This window comes from Penicillium coprophilum (genome assembly GCF_028826855.1).
Source record: "Penicillium coprophilum strain IBT 35676 chromosome Unknown utg000004l_segment0_segment0, whole genome shotgun sequence".
Taxonomy (NCBI): domain Eukaryota; kingdom Fungi; phylum Ascomycota; class Eurotiomycetes; order Eurotiales; family Aspergillaceae; genus Penicillium; species Penicillium coprophilum.
In genome coordinates, this window is record NW_026622723.1 from 1,856,849 (window position 1) to 1,879,485 (window position 22,637).

At 50.6% G+C, this 22,637-nt stretch overlaps 10 protein-coding genes across 10 annotated transcripts; 5 read left to right on the forward strand and 5 right to left on the reverse strand.

Annotated features, from left to right (window-relative positions):
• Nucleotides 1-1,063: 1,063 nt before the first annotated feature.
• On the forward strand, nt 1,064-1,613 carry N7500_005114 (uncharacterized protein; the record flags this gene model as incomplete). Its single annotated transcript, XM_056676259.1, has 4 exons — nt 1,064-1,197; nt 1,326-1,391; nt 1,451-1,516; nt 1,592-1,613. The coding sequence occupies 4 exons, from the start codon at nt 1,064-1,066 to the stop codon at nt 1,611-1,613; spliced, it is 288 nt and encodes a 95-aa protein (XP_056531259.1).
• A 565-nt stretch (nt 1,614-2,178) lies between these two features.
• Nucleotides 2,179-3,489, forward strand: N7500_005115 (ankyrin repeat domain-containing protein; the record flags this gene model as incomplete). Its single annotated transcript, XM_056676260.1, has 1 exon — nt 2,179-3,489. The coding sequence occupies one exon, from the start codon at nt 2,179-2,181 to the stop codon at nt 3,487-3,489; it is 1,311 nt and encodes a 436-aa protein (XP_056531260.1).
• A 287-nt stretch (nt 3,490-3,776) lies between these two features.
• N7500_005116 (putative nucleoporin Nsp1) lies at nt 3,777-5,889 on the reverse strand (the record flags this gene model as incomplete). Its single annotated transcript, XM_056676261.1, has 3 exons — nt 3,777-3,986; nt 4,052-4,175; nt 4,235-5,889. 3 exons carry the CDS (start codon nt 5,887-5,889, stop codon nt 3,777-3,779), a joined length of 1,989 nt encoding a protein of 662 aa, XP_056531261.1.
• Nucleotides 5,890-6,355: 466 nt separating this feature from the next.
• Nucleotides 6,356-8,046, forward strand: N7500_005117 (DUF5102 domain-containing protein; the record flags this gene model as incomplete). The annotated part of the gene is made up of 2 exons (XM_056676262.1): nt 6,356-6,446; nt 6,503-8,046. 2 exons carry the CDS (start codon nt 6,356-6,358, stop codon nt 8,044-8,046), a joined length of 1,635 nt encoding a protein of 544 aa, XP_056531262.1.
• A 448-nt stretch (nt 8,047-8,494) lies between these two features.
• Nucleotides 8,495-10,594, reverse strand: N7500_005118 (Zinc finger MIZ-type; the record flags this gene model as incomplete). The annotated part of the gene is made up of 1 exon (XM_056676263.1): nt 8,495-10,594. One exon carries the CDS (start codon nt 10,592-10,594, stop codon nt 8,495-8,497), a length of 2,100 nt encoding a protein of 699 aa, XP_056531263.1.
• An 8-nt stretch (nt 10,595-10,602) lies between these two features.
• Nucleotides 10,603-11,688, reverse strand: N7500_005119 (Zinc finger MIZ-type; the record flags this gene model as incomplete). The annotated part of the gene is made up of 1 exon (XM_056676264.1): nt 10,603-11,688. One exon carries the CDS (start codon nt 11,686-11,688, stop codon nt 10,603-10,605), a length of 1,086 nt encoding a protein of 361 aa, XP_056531264.1.
• Nucleotides 11,689-12,556: 868 nt separating this feature from the next.
• On the forward strand, nt 12,557-15,671 carry N7500_005120 (putative polarized growth protein (Boi2); the record flags this gene model as incomplete). The annotated part of the gene is made up of 2 exons (XM_056676265.1): nt 12,557-12,614; nt 12,682-15,671. The coding sequence occupies 2 exons, from the start codon at nt 12,557-12,559 to the stop codon at nt 15,669-15,671; spliced, it is 3,048 nt and encodes a 1,015-aa protein (XP_056531265.1).
• Nucleotides 15,672-16,304: 633 nt separating this feature from the next.
• N7500_005121 (uncharacterized protein) lies at nt 16,305-18,339 on the forward strand (the record flags this gene model as incomplete). The annotated part of the gene is made up of 2 exons (XM_056676266.1): nt 16,305-17,994; nt 18,220-18,339. Exons 1-2 carry the CDS (start codon nt 16,312-16,314, stop codon nt 18,337-18,339), a joined length of 1,803 nt encoding a protein of 600 aa, XP_056531266.1. The 5' UTR covers nt 16,305-16,311.
• A 272-nt stretch (nt 18,340-18,611) lies between these two features.
• Nucleotides 18,612-19,518, reverse strand: N7500_005122 (60S ribosomal protein uL14; the record flags this gene model as incomplete). Its single annotated transcript, XM_056676267.1, has 4 exons — nt 18,612-18,644; nt 18,723-19,047; nt 19,289-19,339; nt 19,505-19,518. The coding sequence occupies 4 exons, from the start codon at nt 19,516-19,518 to the stop codon at nt 18,612-18,614; spliced, it is 423 nt and encodes a 140-aa protein (XP_056531267.1).
• Nucleotides 19,519-20,068: 550 nt separating this feature from the next.
• rpdA (histone deacetylase RPD3) lies at nt 20,069-22,143 on the reverse strand (the record flags this gene model as incomplete). Its single annotated transcript, XM_056676268.1, has 4 exons — nt 20,069-20,968; nt 21,015-21,556; nt 21,609-21,909; nt 21,961-22,143. The coding sequence occupies 4 exons, from the start codon at nt 22,141-22,143 to the stop codon at nt 20,069-20,071; spliced, it is 1,926 nt and encodes a 641-aa protein (XP_056531268.1).
• Nucleotides 22,144-22,637: the final 494 nt, after the last annotated feature.

Sequence of the window (22,637 nt, forward strand, 5' to 3'; positions counted from 1 at the left end):
GGTTACAGAACCCTTGGGTCTTCCCGTATGTCGTTGGGGGTTATCGCAGGAAAGCGGTCGCGGCAACGGCTCAACAGATAAACAAGGAGACGAGGACAAGTGGTTTCCGTGATTTGTGATGCGATCCCATTGGAATTTGAATTTGGGGGAATTGTAGTTTTCAGAGAGTTTCCACATGTTGATGTGTGCATTTTGCGGTGATGACGGGGCATAGAAAGAGGGCTAGAGGGCAAATTCAAGGGGACATTCAAAAACTGACCTGATTTGTGAAAGGGGAAAAGAAGGTAATAAGAGATAGCAAGATGGAAGATGGAAGTGAGGGAGTAGGGAGTTGAGAGAGAGGAGGTAGGAGGAAAGGAGGGGGGCAGAAGGCGGTGTTGTTGGGATTTACCTGAACAACCCACTCTGCTTCGGGCTTTTGTGTTAGGAAATATTACAAAAAAAAGGGTACTTGAGGTCACTTGAACTTCGTCGTCTTTTTTTTAATTAACTAATTCTATATCAAACATCCAACATATCCAAGATTATATTACTTTTTTGGCCATATATATACACAAATCTTCTCTCATCGCTTCTGTGTGGTTCGGTGGGCCTCCTACAGCGTCATCCCCCATTCCACATCCGCCAATCGCCCGGGGGGTTCCTTACTTGCGCCTCATTCAAGACAGGATGTGTTCGAAGTCTAGAACAAGGATATGACATAGAGGTTCTACGATCATACTGAATCCTTGAAGGGAATCAGAGAGAACATGTGTAGATTAATGATCCTGTGATCAGGTACATAGGCCTCCATGTAGGTGTAAGTGCAGAGTCGAATGAGAAGGCCGCGACTTATCAGAAATTTTTGTTCACATGACCTGGCCTCTGACATAAGCTTCCAAGTAGCTGTCCCGAGCCCTTCCAACCTTGGAAGGTTGGACCCATCACATGATGTTTCTTGGCGCGGAACGTCATTTGCTATAAGCTTGCCCAGGTGGCTTTAGTTCTCCTCGTACTTTGTCACCTTAACCCCCAAACTCACTTCACATATTTCCCTTAAACCCCTCAACCATCCAAAATCACCATGCTTCGTCAATTTGTTCGTCCCGTTGCCACTGCCAACCGGGCAGTCTTCACCCGCTCCTTCTCCGTAGCTGTCCCTCGCATGGGTGAAGGTGATACCGGTGCCCCCCGCTCTAGCGGTGGTGCCTCTTCCGGGTAAGTGAGATGATGCGGCTTGACTGCGAAACTTACACCCCGAATTCAATTATAACAAGACAGTCATCTGCCTGACCGTAGTTGGAAATTATACTAGTATTATCGCTAACATATGCCCCCTCTACCAGTGATGCCTTCACCAAGCGCGAGGCCGCCCAAGAGGCCCTGTACATCCGTGAGAAGGAACTTGAGAAGTAAGTCCCGCAGAGCCAAGAGCAATCAAGTTGGAGCAGAGAGCTAATTGATTCGATAGGCTTGCACAGCTTAAGAAGAAGATTGGCGAGCAGCGCAAGCACTTGGATGAGCTGGAGACCCACATGTAAGTGAAAGTCCCCCCTGTCTATTTCCATTTTCTGTTGAACATGAACGGCATGGCTGACTACCTTCTCTTTAGCGATGGCTTGAGCCGCAAATAGGCTCCATACACCCATTTTATCTTATGTTTAATATGAAGAGCTATTCCAATTGCTGTGTATAACATCATATCCGCTCCAACAAATCATCATGGTTGCCTGCCTTGAGATCCTGCCGTCCTCAGCGCCTGTTTTTGAACAAGACATCTCTCTACCATAGCATATGGAGTTCCTCCGCTACCGTGTGTATAATTCCCAGTAACTTGGAAATATCACAGAGAAGTCTCGGCAATATTAGCTTGTACTTAAATCTGTAGACCTAAATTTCTACATGGGCATATTCACTGTCTTTGTATTCCGTATAGGATAAAATCTTGTTATGCTTATGGCTTCTTTAGGAAAACCTCAAGTAACCCGAGAAATTTGTCTTGCCATGAATGTATATCGCCGACCAGGCGTAAAAGATAAACATTATACTCCGGACTCCGTGCAATAATATTAGCTATCCGCGGGTTGCCAAACGTCTCCACATAAAAATAAAGCGGGACCATCCAGGTACGGGGCTCTTTCCTATAACCCATGTTCGCAATGGAAATCTAAATCAAATCACCCAACCTTGGCTTCAACCATGACTCTCTTCGTCCTACCAAATGAGCTTTTGCTAGCCATAGCAGAGACCCAAGTCTCCCAAAATGACATAAATGCATTTGCAAGAACCAGTCGCCGCTGTTATAACCTCCTAAACTCCTTCCTCTATGCATACAACGTCCAAAAGCACCAAGGGAGCGCACTCCATTGGGCAGCAAACAGAGGACAACTAAAAACGGCCCAAGAATCACTCCGACAAGGAGCGGAGATTGAATCCAAGGACAGAAAAACAGGAAAATCGCCATTGATACAATCCATTCGCTATGGCCATACAGACATTGTTGCGTTGCTGTTGGCACATGGAGCCAATCCACGCACTAAAGGCGGCTGGGGATCCCAAGATGCAATTACATTGGCTGTGATCCGAAACCGAGCAGCAATTGCTAGCATTTTGCTTGAAAACGGTGTCGACGTGAATTCAAAGGGCTCCAGGGCCAGCTTATTGCATCTCGCGGCTGAAAAATGTCCCAACAGTCGCGAGGCAGTGGCTAGAGTTCTTATCGAGAAAGGTGCTGAGCTAGAAGCTGTGAATCTCTTGAAACAAACTCCGCTGCAGGTGGCGTGTCAGTCTGGCTCCGTGGAAGTGGCCCGATGTCTAATAGAAAGCGGTGCGGACTTGGAGATACGGGATCGAGTTGGAATGTCGCTCCTGCATCTGGCATCCTCCAATGGAGTTGAGGTCGCTCAGTTGCTGGTGGAGAAAGGAGCAAATGTTGATGCAACGGACGAGAAAGGTGAGACACCACTGCATGTGGCATGCTGGAATGGCCGGAGAGAAATAGCAGCGTTCTTGCTGGATCAGGGTGCAAAATTAGAGGCAAGATCGTTAAAAGGGAACACACCATTGCTACGGGGGGTACTCTGGGAGACCACTGTATGCAAAGACCTGAATTCGCCCTCTGTGGCCGCTCTCCTACTAGAACGAGGTGCCAATCCGGAGCAGGGAAACGATTGGAACATCACACCATTGCATTGTGCGACGTCGAAAGAAAGTTCAGGTCTCTGCAAGATCCTGCTACAATATGGCGCCGACCCAGGGTTGAAAACCATTAAGGGAATGACACCGCTGCACAAATCAGCGCAGAATGGCTCTTTGGACTCCGCAAGGCATTTGCTGCAGAAAGGCGCTGATGTACAACCAAAAGACAGAGATGGCAATACACCATTGCATGTGGCAGTGCAGAGAAATGATGTGGAATTCGTCAAGTTGCTGCTAGAGGCAGGCGCGGGCCGACTGATAAAGAATCGCAAGGGTCAATTGCCTGTACATCTACTATCCGAAGCAGTATAAAGTCAGACAAAAGGCAGACAGAAGTGATGGATCTTCTGGGGGCTCGGTACGAGTCATAGTGACAAGAAGGACATACTAATACAACACATGCAAAGAATTTCTCAATCCTATTGCATTGGATCCTACAAAGCTTCAAAAGTTGCCAATCACAAAGCGCATGCAAGCATTTTATTGTGACCGACTATTAGCATTCCCTGACTACAACAGTACATTCCCCCAAAGCACATCGAGGTGCCAAGTAGCCGATAACTCCGAGTTTAAATCATTAAAAAGAATCATCCGCCTGTTTACCGGCCTTGCATGAAGGAGCGGTAGAAATCATCAGCAGTGTTGTTGTTGCCCATGCCATTGTTCGGATAGCCGTATCCGAGACGGGCAGAGATCGATTGACCTGCTTTTTGGGCGGCAGCAACCTTGGACTGCAGGTCTGAAGTGCCTTGATCGATGACCTGCAGCTGGGACAGGTGTGCGTTGAGAATGCGGACAATCTGCGATATCTATAGAGATGCGTGAGTAAAATAGTTCCCAAAAAAAGCTGGATCTGTACTGGTTTGCGACATACCGGCTCATCTGCCTTGTTGGTCTTGGTCAATGTGGATGAGGCACCGTTGACCTCTTCAATCATGCTGGTAAGATCCTTGCCCATTTCGTCCAAGCGTTCCGAGAGCTTCTCGGCCAGTTTATAGCTAATAGCCATATTAGCAAAACCATGAATATCAAGTGCTGTGTCCAGTGTTATACTTACGTTGTCTCGCGCTCCTGGTCAGGTCCTTGAAGAGACTCTCCAGGGCCCACCTGCTTGGTAACCATCTCGTCAACTTCACGCTCGTATCGATCGAGCCATGAGCTGAGCTCATCCTGTTGACCTTCGACTGCTGACAATTGACGCTCAACCTCTTGGGTAGCTCGATCCGCATCAACTGTGCTGCCGTACAGCTTCTGAACTTTGGTACCATTGTCCACTAGCAAGCGGTCCCACTCGGAAACCTTCTCCGCCTGCTCGCGGAAGTCCTTTTGGTATTTGCCGAGATCTGTGGCCCATCGGGTGATGATCTCATCCATGGTTTTGTTCTTTAGGCGGGACTGGGCTGGAGGGGCGGGTCCTGTGGTAGACTGACCAAGGACGGAGGGCCCGGCTGGAGCAGCGCCGGCAGCGGTTGTAGTCGATGCAGGAGTCGGGGCAGCGGTCGTTTGACTACCAAGTCCACCAAGGGGTGCCGAACTGGTGGGTTTCGCTGGTTGGGTCGAAGGCGTGGAAGCAGCTTGGCCGAACAGGCCGCCCGTAGGCGCAGCAGGTGTAGTGGTAGCAGGTGCAGCAGTGGCCGAAGTACCTAGAGTAGTTGTGGGAGCTGAGGCCCCAAACAGGCCTCCTCCAAGAGGAGTCGCCGCCGGAGTAGTCGAGGGGGCAGCTGTGGATGTGGCACTTCCTGTGGAAGGGAAAAGAGACTTTTGAGGGGTAGCACTCGACGTGGCGGGCGCTCCCAGTGAGGGAGTTGTGTTTGCGGTGGAAGCAGGAGGAGCACCGAGAGCCGGGAATGCAGACTTTGGAGCAGAGTCGCCGCCAGGGGCTGCCATATTTTTGAACAGAGACGGTGTCTGCGAGGTTTGCGCACCACCCGCAGGTGCAGCTGCACCGAAAAGTGACTTGGAAGTGGTGTCTGCAGCAGGCTTAGGAGCGGTTGAATCGGCCGGCTTGTTTGCACCGAATAGACCTCCACTAGTCGCAGGAGCTGCTGCGCCAGCTCCAAAGAGTGACCCGGTTGCCCCCCCTCCAAACATATTGTTAGATGGTTGCGCCTGTGAGGTAGTAGGCGTGGTGGATGACGGCGCTGCGGCGGGAGTAGTCGAGACTCCAGTTTTCGCACCCCCGAATAAGCTGCTTGGTGGGTTGGATGCTGGAGGGGGGCCAGCAGGGGTGGTGGAGTTGTTTCCAAACAGAGCGCTTCCAGCGGGAGCAGGGGTAGCTGTTGGGGCTGCGTTGCCAAACATACTCTTTGGGGCTGCGCCACCGAAGAGTGAATTGCCAGTCTGGCCAGGTGTGGTCGATTCCGTAGGCTTGTTGGGAGTTTGGCTGCCGGCAGCGGCGCCGAAGAGTGAGTTAGGCTGCGTGCCAGTTCCGGATGGAGCCTTGCCGCCGAAGCTGAAGGCCGATGTACCGCTTGTGGTCGCATTGGAAGTGCCTGCATTGCCAAAGGTTGGTGTACTTTGACCTGTTGCGGAGTTTCCTCCAAAAATCGACGGCGATGCGCTGTTGCCGGTGGACGAAGCTCCAACGTTACCGAAGAGTCCACCACTAGGCGCATTGGTATCCTTGTTGGCGCCGAAAGCATTGCCCGCTGTGCCAAAAAGATTTCCACTAGAGCCGCCAGTAGAGGCCGGGGTTCCGAAAGAGAACGACATGGTGTTGGTGATCGAGCTGGAGGTCTGATGGGGGAAAAAGCTGGATGGAAAGAAAGCACCAGCGACACACGGGGCAGGGAGGTGGCCTGCAGAATGGATCAAATGATCCGAGAATGAGAGAATGGAGCTCTTGATCAAATGTGTTGAGACAATGAGCCCAAGAGTGTAATGAGAAAGGCAGGACAAGAAAGTCGAGACAATAGACAATAATAATTGGAAGGAGTTTGGCAAGCACGCGCTGAAAGGTTGGTGCCTGTAATAAAAGGCAACAAAGATGCCTGAATAAAGTGGCCAACTTATTGATATAATTAAATATGATGCCTAAGGCAGATGTGTTCTGGACTCACATCGATCGCAGGGAAACAAGTCGTCACTGCACACTACACACGGCCCCATTGCATTTCGAATTATTCGATTTCTGTGTGCCCCTTCTTTCATGTTAACACCCTGAATTCAAGCTACAATCATGCCGGAGGGGCTGTCCGATTTGTCTAGTTCGCATCTAGAGCCCCCCAGCAGGACTACAGAGATTCACGATCCAGGAGCTGGAGACCATAGTACATGACCCTTAAAATATACTTTGAATATTCGTTTGAGGCTGACATCTATTTAGCAGCTTCTGAAAGCGACGATGAATACTTCTCAGATGCTAGTGAAGGCAATCCCCAACTCCAGTCATCCCCACGATCCGGTCGCATTTCCCCTGTCCCGCGAACGCGAGTCGAGAGGGTTGACAGCACCACCCAACATGGCGAGATTCCTGGCACAGCAGCATTCGAAAAGAGAGAACAGGATGCAGTTCCCGATGAGATCGAAATTATTCCAGAAGGCTCACACAGCCAGATATGTTCGCCCGCGGGGTCAGAGGATCAAGCCTTGAGTCCCGAAGACTTGCCGATTCCGCGCACAGTGGTTGAGAAGGTGGACCCAGATGAACCTAGCCATGGCGAAGTCCCTGGTACTTTGGCACACGAAAAGCGTCTCGCCGATGCTGTGCCCGACGTGGTGATCAAGGCTTCAGATTCCGAGGGCAGCCCAACGCCGCCAGCACTTGACCCCACACCCCCTGAACTTGATAGCTCTACAACAGACATTCCTGAGACACGACTCAAGCGGGTGGATACTATACCCGCTGAAGAAGACCTGTCACCACATCCACAAGCTCATACAAGTTCAGCAAGTGACACATTACCCGATACGGTTGAAACCGTGCCGGATGTCTCAATATACGATACTGAACTGGAAAACAAAAACCTCCCATTGGGGGATGACATGAACGACGACCACGGAAATGAAAAGCAAGAAGCGGGTGATGATTTTGATGAATTTGTAGAAGAGCAGGAAGACATGGGAGATGATGATTTTGGGGACTTTGACGACGGCTTCCAAGAGCCTAGTGCAGAGGAAGCTCCCTCAGACGAAGCCGTGGCATCTCAGCAAGCTCGCGCACCCCCACCCCTTATTGACTTCGACACATTCAAATCCACCTCCGAACTCCTCGATTCCCTCCAAGACACCCTCAACCTCCTCTTCCCCGCATCCCAAGATCTAAGCTCTCTCACCCCTGTCAAGCCAATCCCAGACTCCGCAGCAATCTTCAACACCGAGCGATCCCTCTCGCTGTGGTCTCAGCTTGTTGCACCGCCACCGCTCCAGCCCCAAAATTGGGTGAAATCACGCATCCGCCGACTATTCCTCGTATCCCTAGGCGTGCCTGTTGATCTGGATGAGATCCTTCCGGCATCCAAACAGAAAAAGCTCGTCCTCCCTTCTATTGATCTTGAAGGCCCCGGCGCAAAGAGCCCCGGTGCTCGTTCCAATAGCCAAGTTCGCAAAGAAGAAGGCAACGAAACGAACACAGAAAAAGGACAAACCCCCTCCCGGCAGAAGACTACTCCCCGCCGCGGCGCGCCACCGGCACCGGAAATAGACCTTTCTGCAGTCCGCCGGCTGTGCGCCACTACCGATGCTGCACTGGATGGTCTCACAGATTCGGAGTTGAAGCTACATGTTCAGGAATTAAACCAAGTTACCCAGCGCGCTAGTTCAGTATTGGAGCACTGGCTCAAGCGGCGGGATGGCTTGGTTGGCGAAAAAGAGGCTTTCGAAGGTGTCATTGAGAACCTCGTTAGTCATGTCAGGAGAGTCAGAAAGTAGTCTTTCCTTACTCCGGGCACTTGGTGTACTCTAATTGCCCAATATAATATATTTTGTATAATCTAATGTCGATACCAGAGAAACTTCTTCCAAGGTTGATCTGGAACATAAATAAGCGCATTCGTAGCTTACACCACTAAGAGCTAAAACAAACTATTTCATTCAGCATAGAGCTTTGGTTTCATTTTCTGGGTATGTTTTCATTCTGCTCGTGGCACCTTAAGATAGAGACAGAGAAAAGCTGGACGCAGCCGCAAACCTCGTCCCGCAACGCCAGCAATGACAGATCGTGAGAGGACATAGAAGGAATGCATTTGAACAGCACGCAATAAGGGGTATCTTTCTTTTCAAATGCATGCAAAGTCAAACGAAAGGCATCGGAAGGCCAAAGCCATTGGAGAAGGAGAATAAGATAAGAAAACTTTTGTTAGAAACCTTGCTAGACTCATTAGTCCAGTTCAATTACTGTGGGTTCTTGCGTGCGAACAGCCGGGCTGCTACTACTATTAAAACCATCTTTTCTAGGGCGCACGGCAACGGGCCCGGGTGTGTCTTCGGCCTTGCGCTTCGGAGAAAAGTGTTTGTTTTCCTCGGGCGAGGTCTCATTAGTGTCATACTTGGGGGCCCAGGTTCCATTGACTTTAATCTGAATTGCTCTGACTCCGTCAAGTCGGTTTGTACGGGTGAGCTCGGCATGGATCTCGGCAAGGAACTGATCGACGACCAAGAACTGCGGGCGTGCATCTGCCCTGCAGATCGGACAGTGCCAGTTATCGACCATTGGGGCCGGGCCGGATACAGATTTCCTGGTTATTATAAAAGTGTCACGGTCGAAGCATTCATGGTGATTGCAGTGGCGCGAGCGAACGGGGACATCAAAGATGCGTGCCATGAAGGGATCCACTAGGTCGATAGTGAGGCTGTCGGTGACAACTGCCAGGTCATCGTCGTCGGTGGTAGGAGAAAGCCGCTTTTGGATTGCTGCACGAGAGTCGGCTGCTGGGACGGATTGGATCAGGCTGAGTATTTGGTCGAACTCGGCGATCTCCAAAGCCTCCACTCCAAAGACAAACTTGGAGGTCTTACACTCATCCTGTCCTAAGATCATATCAAGTCGCAGGCTATTTTCGCCAGTTTGAAGGTATTCAGTGATATCCAAAGGCAAATCTTTTCCGTTATGAACCTTCCGGCGCACATAGAGCTCTTTTCCGTTTACAGTAATGTAAAAGACACTGGGCCAGAATGTGCTCGTGGTAGACCAGGTCTGCTCCGTCACAGTATCCGGATTCCCAGGTAGACGAATGCATCGCAGGCGAATAGTCCGGCAACCAGGCCCGAAGGTCCAGACCGAATGTTGGCCTTCTTGTCCGTGAGCTATATGTGGGAACTTTTGGCGTTCATCGTGCGTGAAAGAGAAATTCCAGGTGTAGGTCGGCTGATCAACGCTGACGACAGTTGGGTATACAACGAAGGTGATGGGATAGGTAAACAAATCAGTCTCAATGTCACCTCCATCTGAGCCATGTTTTACCAGTTTCTTCATAGGATCGTGTAGATCAACCAGGTGTAGGCCGAGACGCGTTGGATTTGGATTCACCATCATTGGTGCTCTGTAGCCAGGTAATGGGAGGAAGGCAGAGTTGGTTGAAGCCTGGAGATTTTGTCTCTGAGGCGCATATCTGATCGGCGAAGCAGAGGATTGCGAATTTATCGAACGCTGTCGGTTATTAGGCCTTTGTGGTGGTGGGTACTGCGCCATATGATTCATTGTAGTTGTCGTCGTGGATATGGGCGATGGAGCGTGGGGTGTCTCCGCTGACTGTGTAGAGGTGAGAGCACTCGATTGGAGGGAGGCGTTGACAGGCGCGACTGAAGTTTGGGGCATTGTTGTTCGGTGCTGCATTTGTTGAGCATGTGAAACCGGCGGTTGTTGGGGTCTCCGAGAAGGTGGTACCTGTCCAAGCGCTGTCTGCATGTGCATTTGCATTTGTGGATTCATGTTTGGATTCATATGTGAATTCACCGGATACCACTGTCCCTGTCTCTGTCCCTGCCCCTGCCCCTGTGACATGGCGTTGTAATAGTGATGCTGTGGGGTATTTTGCGCTTGTGGGTTTACGCCAAATTGAAAGGACCCAGCAGCTGAGCCAATAGCCCGGCCCTGGGGTGGGTTTGGGCTCGGGGTAAACGGGTGCAGAGGTCCACCAAGTGGGCTTAAAGCAGGTGAATTTGTCGCAGGCTGACTGGTACCAGCAACCGAAGATATGGGATATGGTGATGGTATTGCTGAAGCAGCTTGAGACACAGTTTGGATCTGAGGTCTGGGAGGTGCAGAGTGGGAAGAATATGGTGTGTGTGATAGATATTCGGACGAACGTGGGAAGTTGTGATATTCTTGGGCAAAATGACAGTTGATATCATGCTGAGTCGTCCCTGGGATTTTACGGTCCATACACTGCTTGAAAGCTGTAAAATTTTTCCAAAACAACACCAGTAAGGGTTCGATATCTTTCTCATCGTGGAGGCGCCGTGCAACACACATGAACATCACCGACATCAAAACCGGAGAAGGACAAGCAAGTGCTTCCCAAAGATGGGATACCAATGGGGGATGGGGGGCTGATACCAGATGCCCTGCCATTCAGTTTCAAGCCGTGATAAAAACTCAGGAATTCCGGACAGCACCTGGAGATACCACTGTGTCTGCATCAACCGTTGTGGAGATTCCGGGAAATGGGCAAACCCAATGGTAGCGGCATCATGCATCATCCCATTGTCTTCCAGAAGACGCTTAAGCCATTCCATGCCAGTCTCAGAGGCTCTAATCTGACCCAATGTAGTTGGATCAATGCTATATCGGCAGTACAATTGATGTATCACCAAGTAGAAAGCATCTTTACGACCAATGGCCTGGCGCAACAGGTTGATCCGAGGCGCAGTAATATTGGTCACCCCCAGGTGAGGATGAGGCAGTGCGCCATTTGTGCGCAAATCAACTACCAAGGCATCCAATTGAGCAGACCATAGTTTCCATGTCTTATTGGGAATGACCTCAGCCCCAGCTCCCCCAATTTGATGTGAACTGAGTCGCGGTCCCGAATCTATGTGTTCTGTACTAGCACCTGTATGTGTGCCTGTAGGTAGCGGTGAGTTGTTGGACCAGTTGGGTCCCGTTAGAAGGGACTGGGTCACACGTGGTGACGTGGCGGGCCCGCTGGGAAGAGGTTGGACCGCCATGCGCTCATCATCGCCACGCTGTGCTGTAGGTTGTGTAGGGGTTGGTGGCAGCGTGTAAGGCCTATTTGAGGTGATCGCGTCGGCGCCGACGGGACTTGGGTGAGAATGTGTACTGAGAACGGGTGAAAGAAGAGCGGCGGTTCGTGTGTCGGGCTTTTTTGCATGAACAGGACCACATGAGGGAGGGTTCTCACCGGGCGTGACTGGGGACATTAAAAGCTTGCTAAGGGCGTTGGGAGGGACTGGTCGTTCAAGGCGATGATTTCGCGTAGCCGATTTCTCCGGGGCTTTAGTCTGCGGGCCCATCCAGTTCCTCCGCGTGCCGCCTAGAAACAGACTGGCGGTAGTATTAGACTCTTCAATATGATCCGCACTAGTGTGCGATCTTGATTTCGGTGATACCATCGAGTAATCATGGAGGCATATATGTCTTTTGTTGGGTTGATCAAGAGCGAATAAAGAAACTCTTTGGCGCTTAGATGCCACAATAGGAATAGATCAATAGACGCAGGTACTAGGAAATGAGATTACATACCTCCAGGGCTACATAGTATATATGATACATGAGATATAGACTCATTAAGGAAAATAAGCCAAATTTCAGTGATATATCGTAATATGTGCTATACGACACCGTCAAATCATGTACGATAATATATCATATAAAAGGGTTATAATAAATCCAATGTAGATTGGGTACTTGGAATGACCGGGTTCATCATACTCCACGCATCAAGTTACTCGAATTCAGATAAATTACAGGTAATTCATGTAATTGGAGGTAATGACCGTAAAATCGGTGCTTCTCAGCTCAAAACCACGGAAATTGTCCCAAGTCCAGAACTTCTTACAATTGCAAACGTCACTTTGACCCTTTTTTTCTTCTTCACATTTTTGATAGTTAGATTGGATAGTGTATTTAATCTCCTTGTGCCTCTTTCATTCCTTATCAAATCACTTGAACATTTCGATCCGATATATTGATAGATATCTCGATCTATCTTATTTGCACATATTCCCAAAAAAAAAAAAACCTCGGGCTCAAGAGGTTCGTGCTCCCGAGCCCCGCCAGTTGTTTAACCTAATCCTCTCTAATCTCAATCTCAATCTCTCTTTAGCTTCCTCACATTCTCTCCCCTTTCTCTCTCCCTTCTACCCAAGTCCACATTGCTCTCGCCCAGAGGGATAAGCGCGAAATTGCGTGCAATTTGCGTACTTCCCCCAAGACGTGCCATGTCTTGCGACTTCCCTTAGAAACACGGAATATTGAGAAATGGTTACCATGGGCCCACCACAGGGTGTTCGTCCTGGCGACATTCTGGAAGTTCTTCGTAAGTGACGTCGTATGCGACGCCTTGATATCTGTGACTCTTTCCAGCTTCTAACACGCGAAACTAGATGAATTTGGCGGACGCGGAGAAGATGAACTGATCATGTTACCCCGCGACAAGATTGAATTGGTAGAGTTGGATGAAGGATTTGGAGATGCCTGGTACTTGGGCAAAAACCTGAGGACGGGACAAACTGGTCTCTTCCCTGCGAGTATGCGCCTGCCCCCAAGAATCTCCTCGCCCAACCCCCCGACTATTATCCCAACTAATCTTTCTGCGCGACCAGACTTTACCAAAGTTGGGCCTCCAAGAAAGACCCTTGCCGAGTCGCCAGTACTTGTAGAGTCGCCGACACAATTAGGAACCTCCGCGCCCGATACATCGTTCGCATCATTCGGCAGTGGACAGAGTACCCCTCAAGCGCGCCACCTGAGCTCTGATATGCAGTCACCGCAAATCGGTTCTCCTTCTCCCACACAACATCGATCTGCCTCGTCTCCTTTGCCTCGCCCAAGCTTAGCGGCCGATATTCAGCAAGCCTTTCGTGGTTCCATGGACAATCATATGAACGGCGAAGAAAGTCCGGTCATGAATGAGACTTTGAGCGTCATTGACGAGCATATCACGGATATGAACACCCCACGTCACAGCATGTCCACCCAAGAACCCAGAACGATCAACGATTCAGGCAGCGAGTACAGCAGTCATATTGGCCATAGAGCTTCTTATATCAATGGGAATGAAACCGACGACGAGGAGCAGAATCATCCAACCGAGCAAGAGGTGCGGAAATGGAATGAAGCACAGACTTCAAGGTGCTTGCGCGGGCTTGGTATCGACCCTAAACACTGCGACATCTTTGAAGAACAGGAGATTACCGGTGATGTGCTTCTTGATATGGACCAGGATTTCATCTTTATGAAGGAATTCGACTTTGGAGTCATGGGCAAGCGACTCAAAACCTGGCATAAGATCAAGGCATTCCAAGAAATCACCAAGGGCTCCGGTCAGCAGCAAACCCCAGGAGACTCCATATCCTCCAGCTTCTCGGGGCCTTCCGACGAACGTACATTATCTCGCGCTGGACACACCGGTCCACTTCTTCCTCGGATTCCGACCTTGTCAGAGAAGACCGGTTATCCACGAGCCTCCGCACCGGCGCAGCACCCTCGATTGGCCAGCAACAACAGCTCGCCCATAACACCGCATACTCCTCCGTACAGCCATGATTCACCGAGAAGAATTTCGGCAGCGTCGATCCGTGACCTTAACCAGGCACGTCGTCATTCTTCCATTGATGCCACTCAACGCGGCATGTCTGATTCGGTTTTCGTTGGTCACCATCAAAAAAAGCCATCATTCGACCGGTCCTGGACTCTCAATTCTGGCCCTCAATCCATGTCCGCTCGCCCAGGAACCTCGACGGGCACTAGTCCTGGTGGCTTCCGGGGCGGCCCGCTAACCGCTGACTCAGATCCTTTCGCCAACTCCTATATCAGTACCCCGGATCCAATTGATGATCTAGATCGGGGTTATTTCTCGGGAACCGAGGTTGACTCACGCCGAAGCCGCCGGGTTCTACAGAAACGGGTGTCCGCCGGAGTCGGTGTAAACAATCACTCGCGAAAGTCAAGCTATGCAGAAGATCCATACAAAGTGATATCCCCAGCGAAGCGCCACTCTCGCATTAGCAGCGCCGACTCGATCCGTGACGCGTCAAAGCGTGTCTCCCCCGCGGCCCAGGCCTATCATGGCACGCCGCCGAAGAGTCGGCTGCGGAGTTTGAGCACACGCGTCTCAACGGATAGAAGTCAGTCATCAACCACTGAGAGCAAAACCAGTAACGGTGGTGGGTTCTTCGCCAACTTTCCCCTGGTCGGCAGCAAAGGTGAACCGGAAAGCTCTTCTTTTCGCGCCTCGCCGTTGCAATTCCAGCCACTGAAGAATGCTGGGCCCAAGTTCCGCCGAGCCATGGGCCTTCGTGCCACATCCGACGTTGCTGGAAAGAAGCTTGACACTTCTGCCCTGCCTGACTCGCCTCGGGAATCTGATCCCACCTCTGCTCGCACTGGATCCACAACTCCATCGGCGACATCTAAGAGCTCAGAACGGCATAGTACAGATGGGTCTGGTAAGGCCGCCACTGACGGACAAGGATTCGTAGTCCGTCCTCGGACCGTCAAGTCCAAGAAGGAGACCAGTGCATATACTCGGGGTCTTGAGAAGAAGACACCGCGTGAGCAGATGGATGGCTGTGACTATAGTGGATGGATGAAGAAGAGATCATCTAACTTGATGACCACCTGGAAGCCCCGTCTGTTCGTCCTGCGCGGTCGTCGTCTCTCCTATTACTATTCTGAGGATGACACCGAGGAAAGAGGCTTGATCGACATCACCGCTCACCGTGTCCTGCGAGCAGATCAAGATCCGATCATCGCTCTACACGCGACCATTACCGGCTCAACCGCGTTACCAGCCAATGCCAACAACACCGCGGAGAGTTCTGGCGGCACGAAGCTCACTACTCCCTCGATGATGCAATCGCTGACCACCAAAGACGGCAGTGGGCCGTTCTTCTTCAAGCTCGTGCCCCCGAAGACAGGCAACTCCCGCACCGTGCAGTTCACAAAACCGGCCACCCACTACTTCCAGGTCGACAATGTCCAGCAGGGTCGTCTGTGGATGGCAGCGTTGATGAAAGCGACCATCGAGCGTGATATGGGACAGGCAGTGGAATCCACCAACAAGCAAAAGACTATCAGTCTGAAGCAAGCCCGGTTGATGAACCAGCGGCCACCGGAACTGATGCCCGCTTCGGGCAGCACCAAGACCGAGCAGACCATCGACGAGGAAGAAGAAGAGTCAGGTCTCCAAATCGAGGGCTTGAACCTCAGCCAGCCCTCTGATGCCAACTCGTTCGAGGACACAAACGGCAGTCTGGACAATGAAGACACAGATAAAGGTCTCGAACGACCTTTGTCTAATCCTTTCGGGGGCTTTGACGGCGGCCACTCGTCTTTGTTTCCGGATCCTCTAGCCAAGACGGATTCCAAGTGAATATTCATTCGTGACCTTGCTTCTCTTTTTTTGTTTCTTTCTTTTTTTTTTTTGCTGGCGTTTGATGTGATATACCCCTCGCTCATACTTCTTCCCTTGTTGACTCGGCCAATTTTGTCATTGCAGGTACGTTGGTCACCGGGGAATTCATGTGGGAGTATACGATTGACTTGCTTATGGACACGAAGTTGACTGGAGCCGAGCGTTTTTCCCTATACTAATTTCGTCTGCGAATGTAGATATAATAATACTTACACCATGGCTGTTTACTTCTCTTCATTGCCCCGGGATTCACCGCCCCATAAACCGCCAGCTCTTATTACTGGCAGTATATGGCCACCATCATGCTCAGGTTGTATAACTATAAATAGCTTACTCTAGTACTCTAAATATCTCCAGATAGTAGGATCAATATCTGTGAGGTCGTTGATAATGACTTGACTATAAGTTGTGCGTTCAGTTTTTGGTCTAATCATATAGCCATGTCACCAGGTATATATGTGCGCGCTATCTCTGTTGATTAGCGATGTCCTCCCTGGAGCTTTTTGTTTCTTCTCCTTTCCACCATTCAAAGCAACGATCTTCAATATGCTGTATAGGTTCTTATAACATTTATTCTTTCTGTCATTTTAGATTCCTCATGTCCCTCCGCTGGCTGCTCTCCCGCACCTTTGCGCTCCTTCTTCCACTCACGGTGACCGCCACTGTTTACCTCTATCTCTACCCAGTTTTCAACGGATGCGCCTTTCCTCTACCACAGTCTGCCTCACGGTCGGGTGAGAAGCAGCTACATCATAACTCAGTGCTCAACACACTTTTCCAACACTTCGGCGTTTCAACCTCAGACACAAATAGTCAACCCGCCATCTTCAGACTCCTAGTCCTCGCAGACCCCCAATTGGAAGGCGACTCCTCACTCCCTTTCCCCGAATATGAATTATACCCACGCATGAAGACCCACTGGCGCGCCGTCCAGGAAGCAATTGGCAATGCCTCCACTTCACCTCTGCTGAACGAGGACGTCCTCTCAAACATCACAACCGGTCTCAAGATCCTCGCAATCGAGGACATCCCACGCGCCTTCGGCTCGGGCCTGAAACGCCTCGACCTCTTCGGCAATGACTACTACCTCGCACACATTTACCGCACGCTCTTTTGGTGGACCCGGCCGACGCACACAACCGTCCTGGGCGACTTGGTGGGGAGTCAATGGATCTCCGACAACGAATTCGCCTGGCGCAGCCACCGGTACTGGAACCGCGTGTTCCGTGGCGGGGAGCGAGTTGACGACAACATCACCAGAACCGGTACTGCGGGTTGGAGCCATGGCGAAGGCACCAATACGCCGCCGTTAGAAACCCTGGGCGCGGATCGGGCTTGGGCCAGGCGCGTGATCAATGTCGCAGGAAACCATGATGTTGGATATGCGGGGGACATAAGCGAGGCGCGAATGGAGCGGTTTGAGCGTGCGTTTGGCCGTGCGAATTGGGACGTGCGGTTCGAACACCCGCCCATTTTGTCTTCGTCTGCGCCTGCTGGTAACCAGCCTGTTACCCCTACTCTGCATCTGATTAACCTCAATTCCCTCATGTTCGATACCCCTGCGCTTTCTGCAGAGATCCAAAGTCATACGTATTCTTACCTGAACGAGCTAATCGCCGATCGACTCTCGCCGGTCGAGGACCGGTCAGCTTTTACTTTGCTTTTGACACATCTACCCCTGCACAAGGAAGATGGCGTGTGCACTGACGGTCCATATTTCTCATTCCGGGATTCTGACGACAAGGATGGCCCCAACGGTGTGCCCCGGTGGCTTGACGGTGGCCTCAAGGAGCAGAACCATCTCAGCGATACACTCAGCGCGAGCGCGATCCTACAGGGGATCTTTGGGCTGAGCGGCGACACGAATGCGCTTTCTGGTGGTCACGGCCGAAACGGGCTAATCCTTACGGGCCATGACCATACGGGCTGTGATACTGTGCATTTCGTCAACCGCACTGAAACAGTCGATGACGACGGTTTGCCTCAGGCTTGGAAGTGGGCTGCGAAGCGATTCAATAAGAGCCAGCACATCGACGACCCTTCTATCCGGGAGGTAACCCTCCGTTCGATGATGGGGGAATTCGGCGGTAATGCCGGTCTTCTTTCGGCGTGGTTTGATGAGGTTGCCGGCGAGTGGAGCTATGAGATTACTATGTGCCCAGCTGGTGTGCAGCATATCTGGTGGGCAGTTCATATCCTCGTGCTGGTTACGCTGGGTGTGGCTCTGCTTTGTTTCTTAGCTCGTGGTGCTCAGGCAAAGGCAAAGCCAGCTGCTCGGAAAGTCCGATCAGAACATAAGATTCAGAATGGACAAAAGAAATAATTGGGTTGTAGAACTGTTTTTCAATTGTATTAGCAGCATTGGATAAATGAGCGGTTTGCATTTGGATACATATTGCAAAATATATATTTCATGTCTGACCCTAAACTATATCAAGAACTATACGTGACCTGACTGAAGCTGTGGCAGGTTGTATATATACTTGTCCAGACATGAAACATAAAGTACGTGTACGGGGGGTCCACGGAGGAACTACGTAGAGCCATTGGTGGTCATATCAGAGTTCATATATCGGACAAAGAAGAAACAACCAGGACCATGTCCCCTCCCATACAGCATGCCTAGAACCCTTAGGCCAGCCCTCGAGGTAACGGGCAAGGCATTGCAAAAGGATGTGATTTAAGATATTGCTTCCGAGAGCTGCCAGTAAAGGAGGGAGAAAACACCTAGATGGAGGATAAAACCGGCTTAAAATAAACAGTTGGATTTCATCAAATGGACACCACCTGTCCAGCTCCCATTTTAATCCTATGGTCTCATATGCACCGCATTCCAGGTCCCAAGCAGATTTGATGTTTGGTATCGTTCTTTTTCTTTAAAATTCGGGTTTTCTCTCTTTACATGACGACACCGGAGTTGGAGGCAATACGCTAAAAAGAGGTGTTAGTTTTGGTTCGAGGATCTGAACATGGAATAAAATCCAGTTCCATGTGGGTTGTATAACGTACGGGCCAGAGCTCAGCAGCTTCCTTTCCGACGGGACCGGTAATGGCGGAACCCTTCATCTCACCCTTGGCGTTGACGATAACTCCTGCGTTGTCCTCGAAGTACAGGAAGATACCGTCGGGGCGGCGCCAAGGCTTGCTCTGGCGGACAACGACAGCGGGCATGACCTTCTTGCGGAGCTCGGGCTTTCCCTTCTTGACGGTGGCCATGACCATGTCTCCGACACCAGCAGCGGGGAGACGGTTCAGGCGGGCACCGATACCCTTGACGGAGATGATGTACAGGTTGCGAGCACCGGAGTTGTCGCAGCAGTTCATCACGGCGCCACTGTTTGACGAAAAAAAGGACCCGTTAGTGAATTGTTCTAGATCTTGGAAGACGTCGTGTTTCGAATGCTGAAAGTGGATATCCAATTTTCTTTTCCCTTTCTTCCCGCCGATCTCTTCGTATTGTTGCATGATGTATGTATTGCTGAGGGCGTGATCGACTGAAAATAACATGTGGGATCCGGCGGGCAAGAGAAGGCGCATTCGAAACAGACTAGACGATAAGAAATTTGTAGACGTACACAGGCAGACCGAGAGTCATCTTGAGCTTGTTGCCGGCGGCACCGCCACGACTGTTTAACCGTTAGCGAATTTCGTTGTCGTTTCGTTCATTTCCCAATCCGAGTCCCATTCTATCCTCTCGAAACAAAGGTGTTGTGTTGCTTGTTCATGCTTGCAAAATTGTGCATCGGTTCGGAATCGAATGGGGCCACGTAGGGAATCGCTGTGAGACTCACCCTCTCTTAGACATGATGGCTGATGATCACGGAAACGAAGTTGGGTGAAAAAGGTTGGCGACAAGAGGTCGAACGTCGAGGATCCAAACTGGAGGTGTGCTTTCTCGCTTAGTGGGCAAAGTGCGTAAAATCTTGGCGTTGGTAGGTGATTGGCTGCTCATCTCCATCAAGTTTGCCCTAATGCTAACCCGATTTGGAATGGCAAATTTAGATGCCTGAGGCATCAATCGTATACTTCTAGGGTTCAAATGTGTTGGGTTCGAAGTTTGCATTTCACTGAATAATACATTTGCAACCTTAAAAAAAAAACAGCTCGGCGAAAAGAAAAGCAGATAGCACATGGATGAAGATAAAATATGAAATGATTCCTTGGAAGTTCATAAGAGCAACCTGCCATCCCCGAAACGTTTCAAGGTTAAAGCTTGATGTGAGTCTGCCATTCCGCCACGAGTAATGCCCCCAAGTGTCAAGCAAGATGCGAGCATGTTATTAAAAACCGATAACACCTTTCTGCCATTGTCCGTTGCGCCAGATCCGATATTGTCGTCTTTGCATCACAGTCGATTACTCCTCTTTCTTGGGTTCTGCTATGTGTTCCGGGTTCTCTAACTTGGTGGCCGTCACCGCCGCAGTGTCCGCAGCAGTAGCAGAGGCTTCGGTAGTCTTCTCAAGGGTAGAATCGGGAGCCTCCTTTGGAAGGGACTGGGCCCGCATAGGGGAGACGGTGGAGCCCTCGACCAGGGACTTTTCCTCAATCATTGGCGCTTGTACCGGGGCCTGTGTAGTAGGTTCAGCGACAGTAACAGCAGCATCCTCCATGGTAGTATCTTCATCATGAGGGGGAGGAGACTGGCGTTGAGAGGTAGTGGAGGCTTCCTGTTCCTCGCTTTCCATGGCCATGTTGTCAGCATCAGTCATGGGGGTTTCATCAGCATGTGAAGCTTCCGGAGCGGTGAGAGGCGCCTCGGGTTCAGTGCGTGGCGCATCAGCCATCTTAGAATCAAGCGCGAACTCCATTTCTCCATCAGCCGCAGATGAACCATCTTGGGGGGTTGCCATGCCACTATCCAGCCCAGAGTCCGGCTCGAGATTTCGGTAGTTGACTTGGTTGCGACGACGCGTGGCGCCTGGTTGGCGACGAACACCATTGGCAGCATTCTCCTCTTCGTCTTCGCTATCACTAAGCTCGCCAGCCTTTTCCGTACGTTGGTCGAATCGTCGTTGTGTGAAGCGCTTGTCTTTGTTTTCATCCTCATCGAGGTCATCCATAACGTCATCAGCCTCGTCGTCCATGCCATCCAACATGGGATTACGCGGCACATCCGTCATCTGGACTGAAGGAGCGAATGCCGTGCGCTTGAGATTCTCGACAACTTGATTGCGAATCTTGTCCAGATATTCTCTGGTGTTAGCGTTGTCCATATTGGAGGGGCGGACATCAAGCTGATAATCAGGGGCGAAGTACTAATTCAGTTAGTAATGATTCGTCTGCAAGAAACAAGAATATTACCTCGTAGTAATCATTGTATGGCAGCTCCGATCCTAGGGGTTCCCCGACAAGGATACCAGTCTCATAAGCCCACGTCCGTGCAACGTTGCGCATGGTGTAGCCACCACCGCCAAGAACCAATGTTGGCAGATCAAAGCTCTTGACGAAATTGACACAGTTGGCGTGTCCTCGCATACTGAGGTTGAAACAGCCCAAGCGATCACCAGACAGACTGTCACCACCGCACTGAAGGACAACGGCCTCGGGGCGGTACCATTCCATTACGCTCCTAATGACAGGCTCAAAGATGCTCTTATACGTGACATCAGTTATGCCATCACGGAGAGGGAAGTTGACTGCGTAGTTTTTGCCCTGTCCAACACCGATGTCGCGAAGCTCACCAGTACCAGGGAAGTACTCGCCGTACTTGTGGAAAGAGCAGGTCATGACGCGATCAGTTGTGTAGAAGGCTTCTTCGACACCATCACCATGGTGAACATCAATATCGACGTAAAGTACTCGCTGTTTGAAGCGCAGCAGCTCCAGAATTCCGAGAACGATATCTACATGGATGTTAGCTTCCGAGACAGACGCTTGGAGACCGAGACCTGATACCATTGACATAGCAGAAGCCACTTGCTTCGCTCTTCTTGGCGTGGTGAAGACCGCCAGCCCAGTTGACAGCAACATCGCATTTGTTGCGGTTCAGTCGCGCAGCGCCTTCCATGCTGCCTCCAGCGCTGATTCCGCAGAACTCGAAGAGACCGTCAAACACGGGGCAATCGTCTCCAACGTTGTACCGGCTTTGTTCCTTTGAGAAGTGGTCCATGTTGTCGGGTGTGACCTTGGACAGGAAGTCGATATATTCGTCAGTGTGGAACTGGGTCATCTCATACTTGGAGGCAGGTTTTGCACGCTGATCATGTTAGTATAGAGGTTAGACAGAAAAATTGATAAGTCTACTCACGTAGATCTCCATTTTCTTGTAGAGGCCATAGTTCATCACCAAGCTGTGGGTCATGCGTATGCGATGAGGCTTCATGGGGTGGCCCGAGACATAGGCGTAGTTGCCCACATCGGAGTCGTAGAAGTAAGCGACTTTCTTGTTTTTAGACCCGAGAATCCTATCCGAGATAGGTTCCAAAGCCATGTTTCAGAGAGTGACAGACGGTCACTTGGTTAACAGTGTGAGAAAAAAAGTGAAGTTCAAGAAGTGTAAGTGAGATCCGGGGAATGATGAAGTAGCGTTAGTTGCAGGCGCAATGCAGATATACTCCCAGAGGGGGGTAAACAGGCAGCGATGACACCTATTGTCACCAGATCCCGCAATGCGAAGATTAGGTAGTAGAACTCAATCACAATAGCAAGCCAATGTCATTGTTCATCCAGGCTTTTGAAGAATAGATAGAGGAGAGAGAATCGGCCGCGAAGGAGCGGAAGCCGACCGAAACACACACCGCCTTCGTCAGGCAAAGCTCCCACGGCTTTGCTCATCATCAGTTAACACGTCTTCGACAACCTTGTTATCTTCTCGCTAATATCACATCTGCCGGGGATTTTTATTATCTTGTATCTTTCTTTGAATACTGTTTCGGCAATACCAAGCGACTAGAGACAAATCGACTTGTTCCAGAGCTTCCAAGT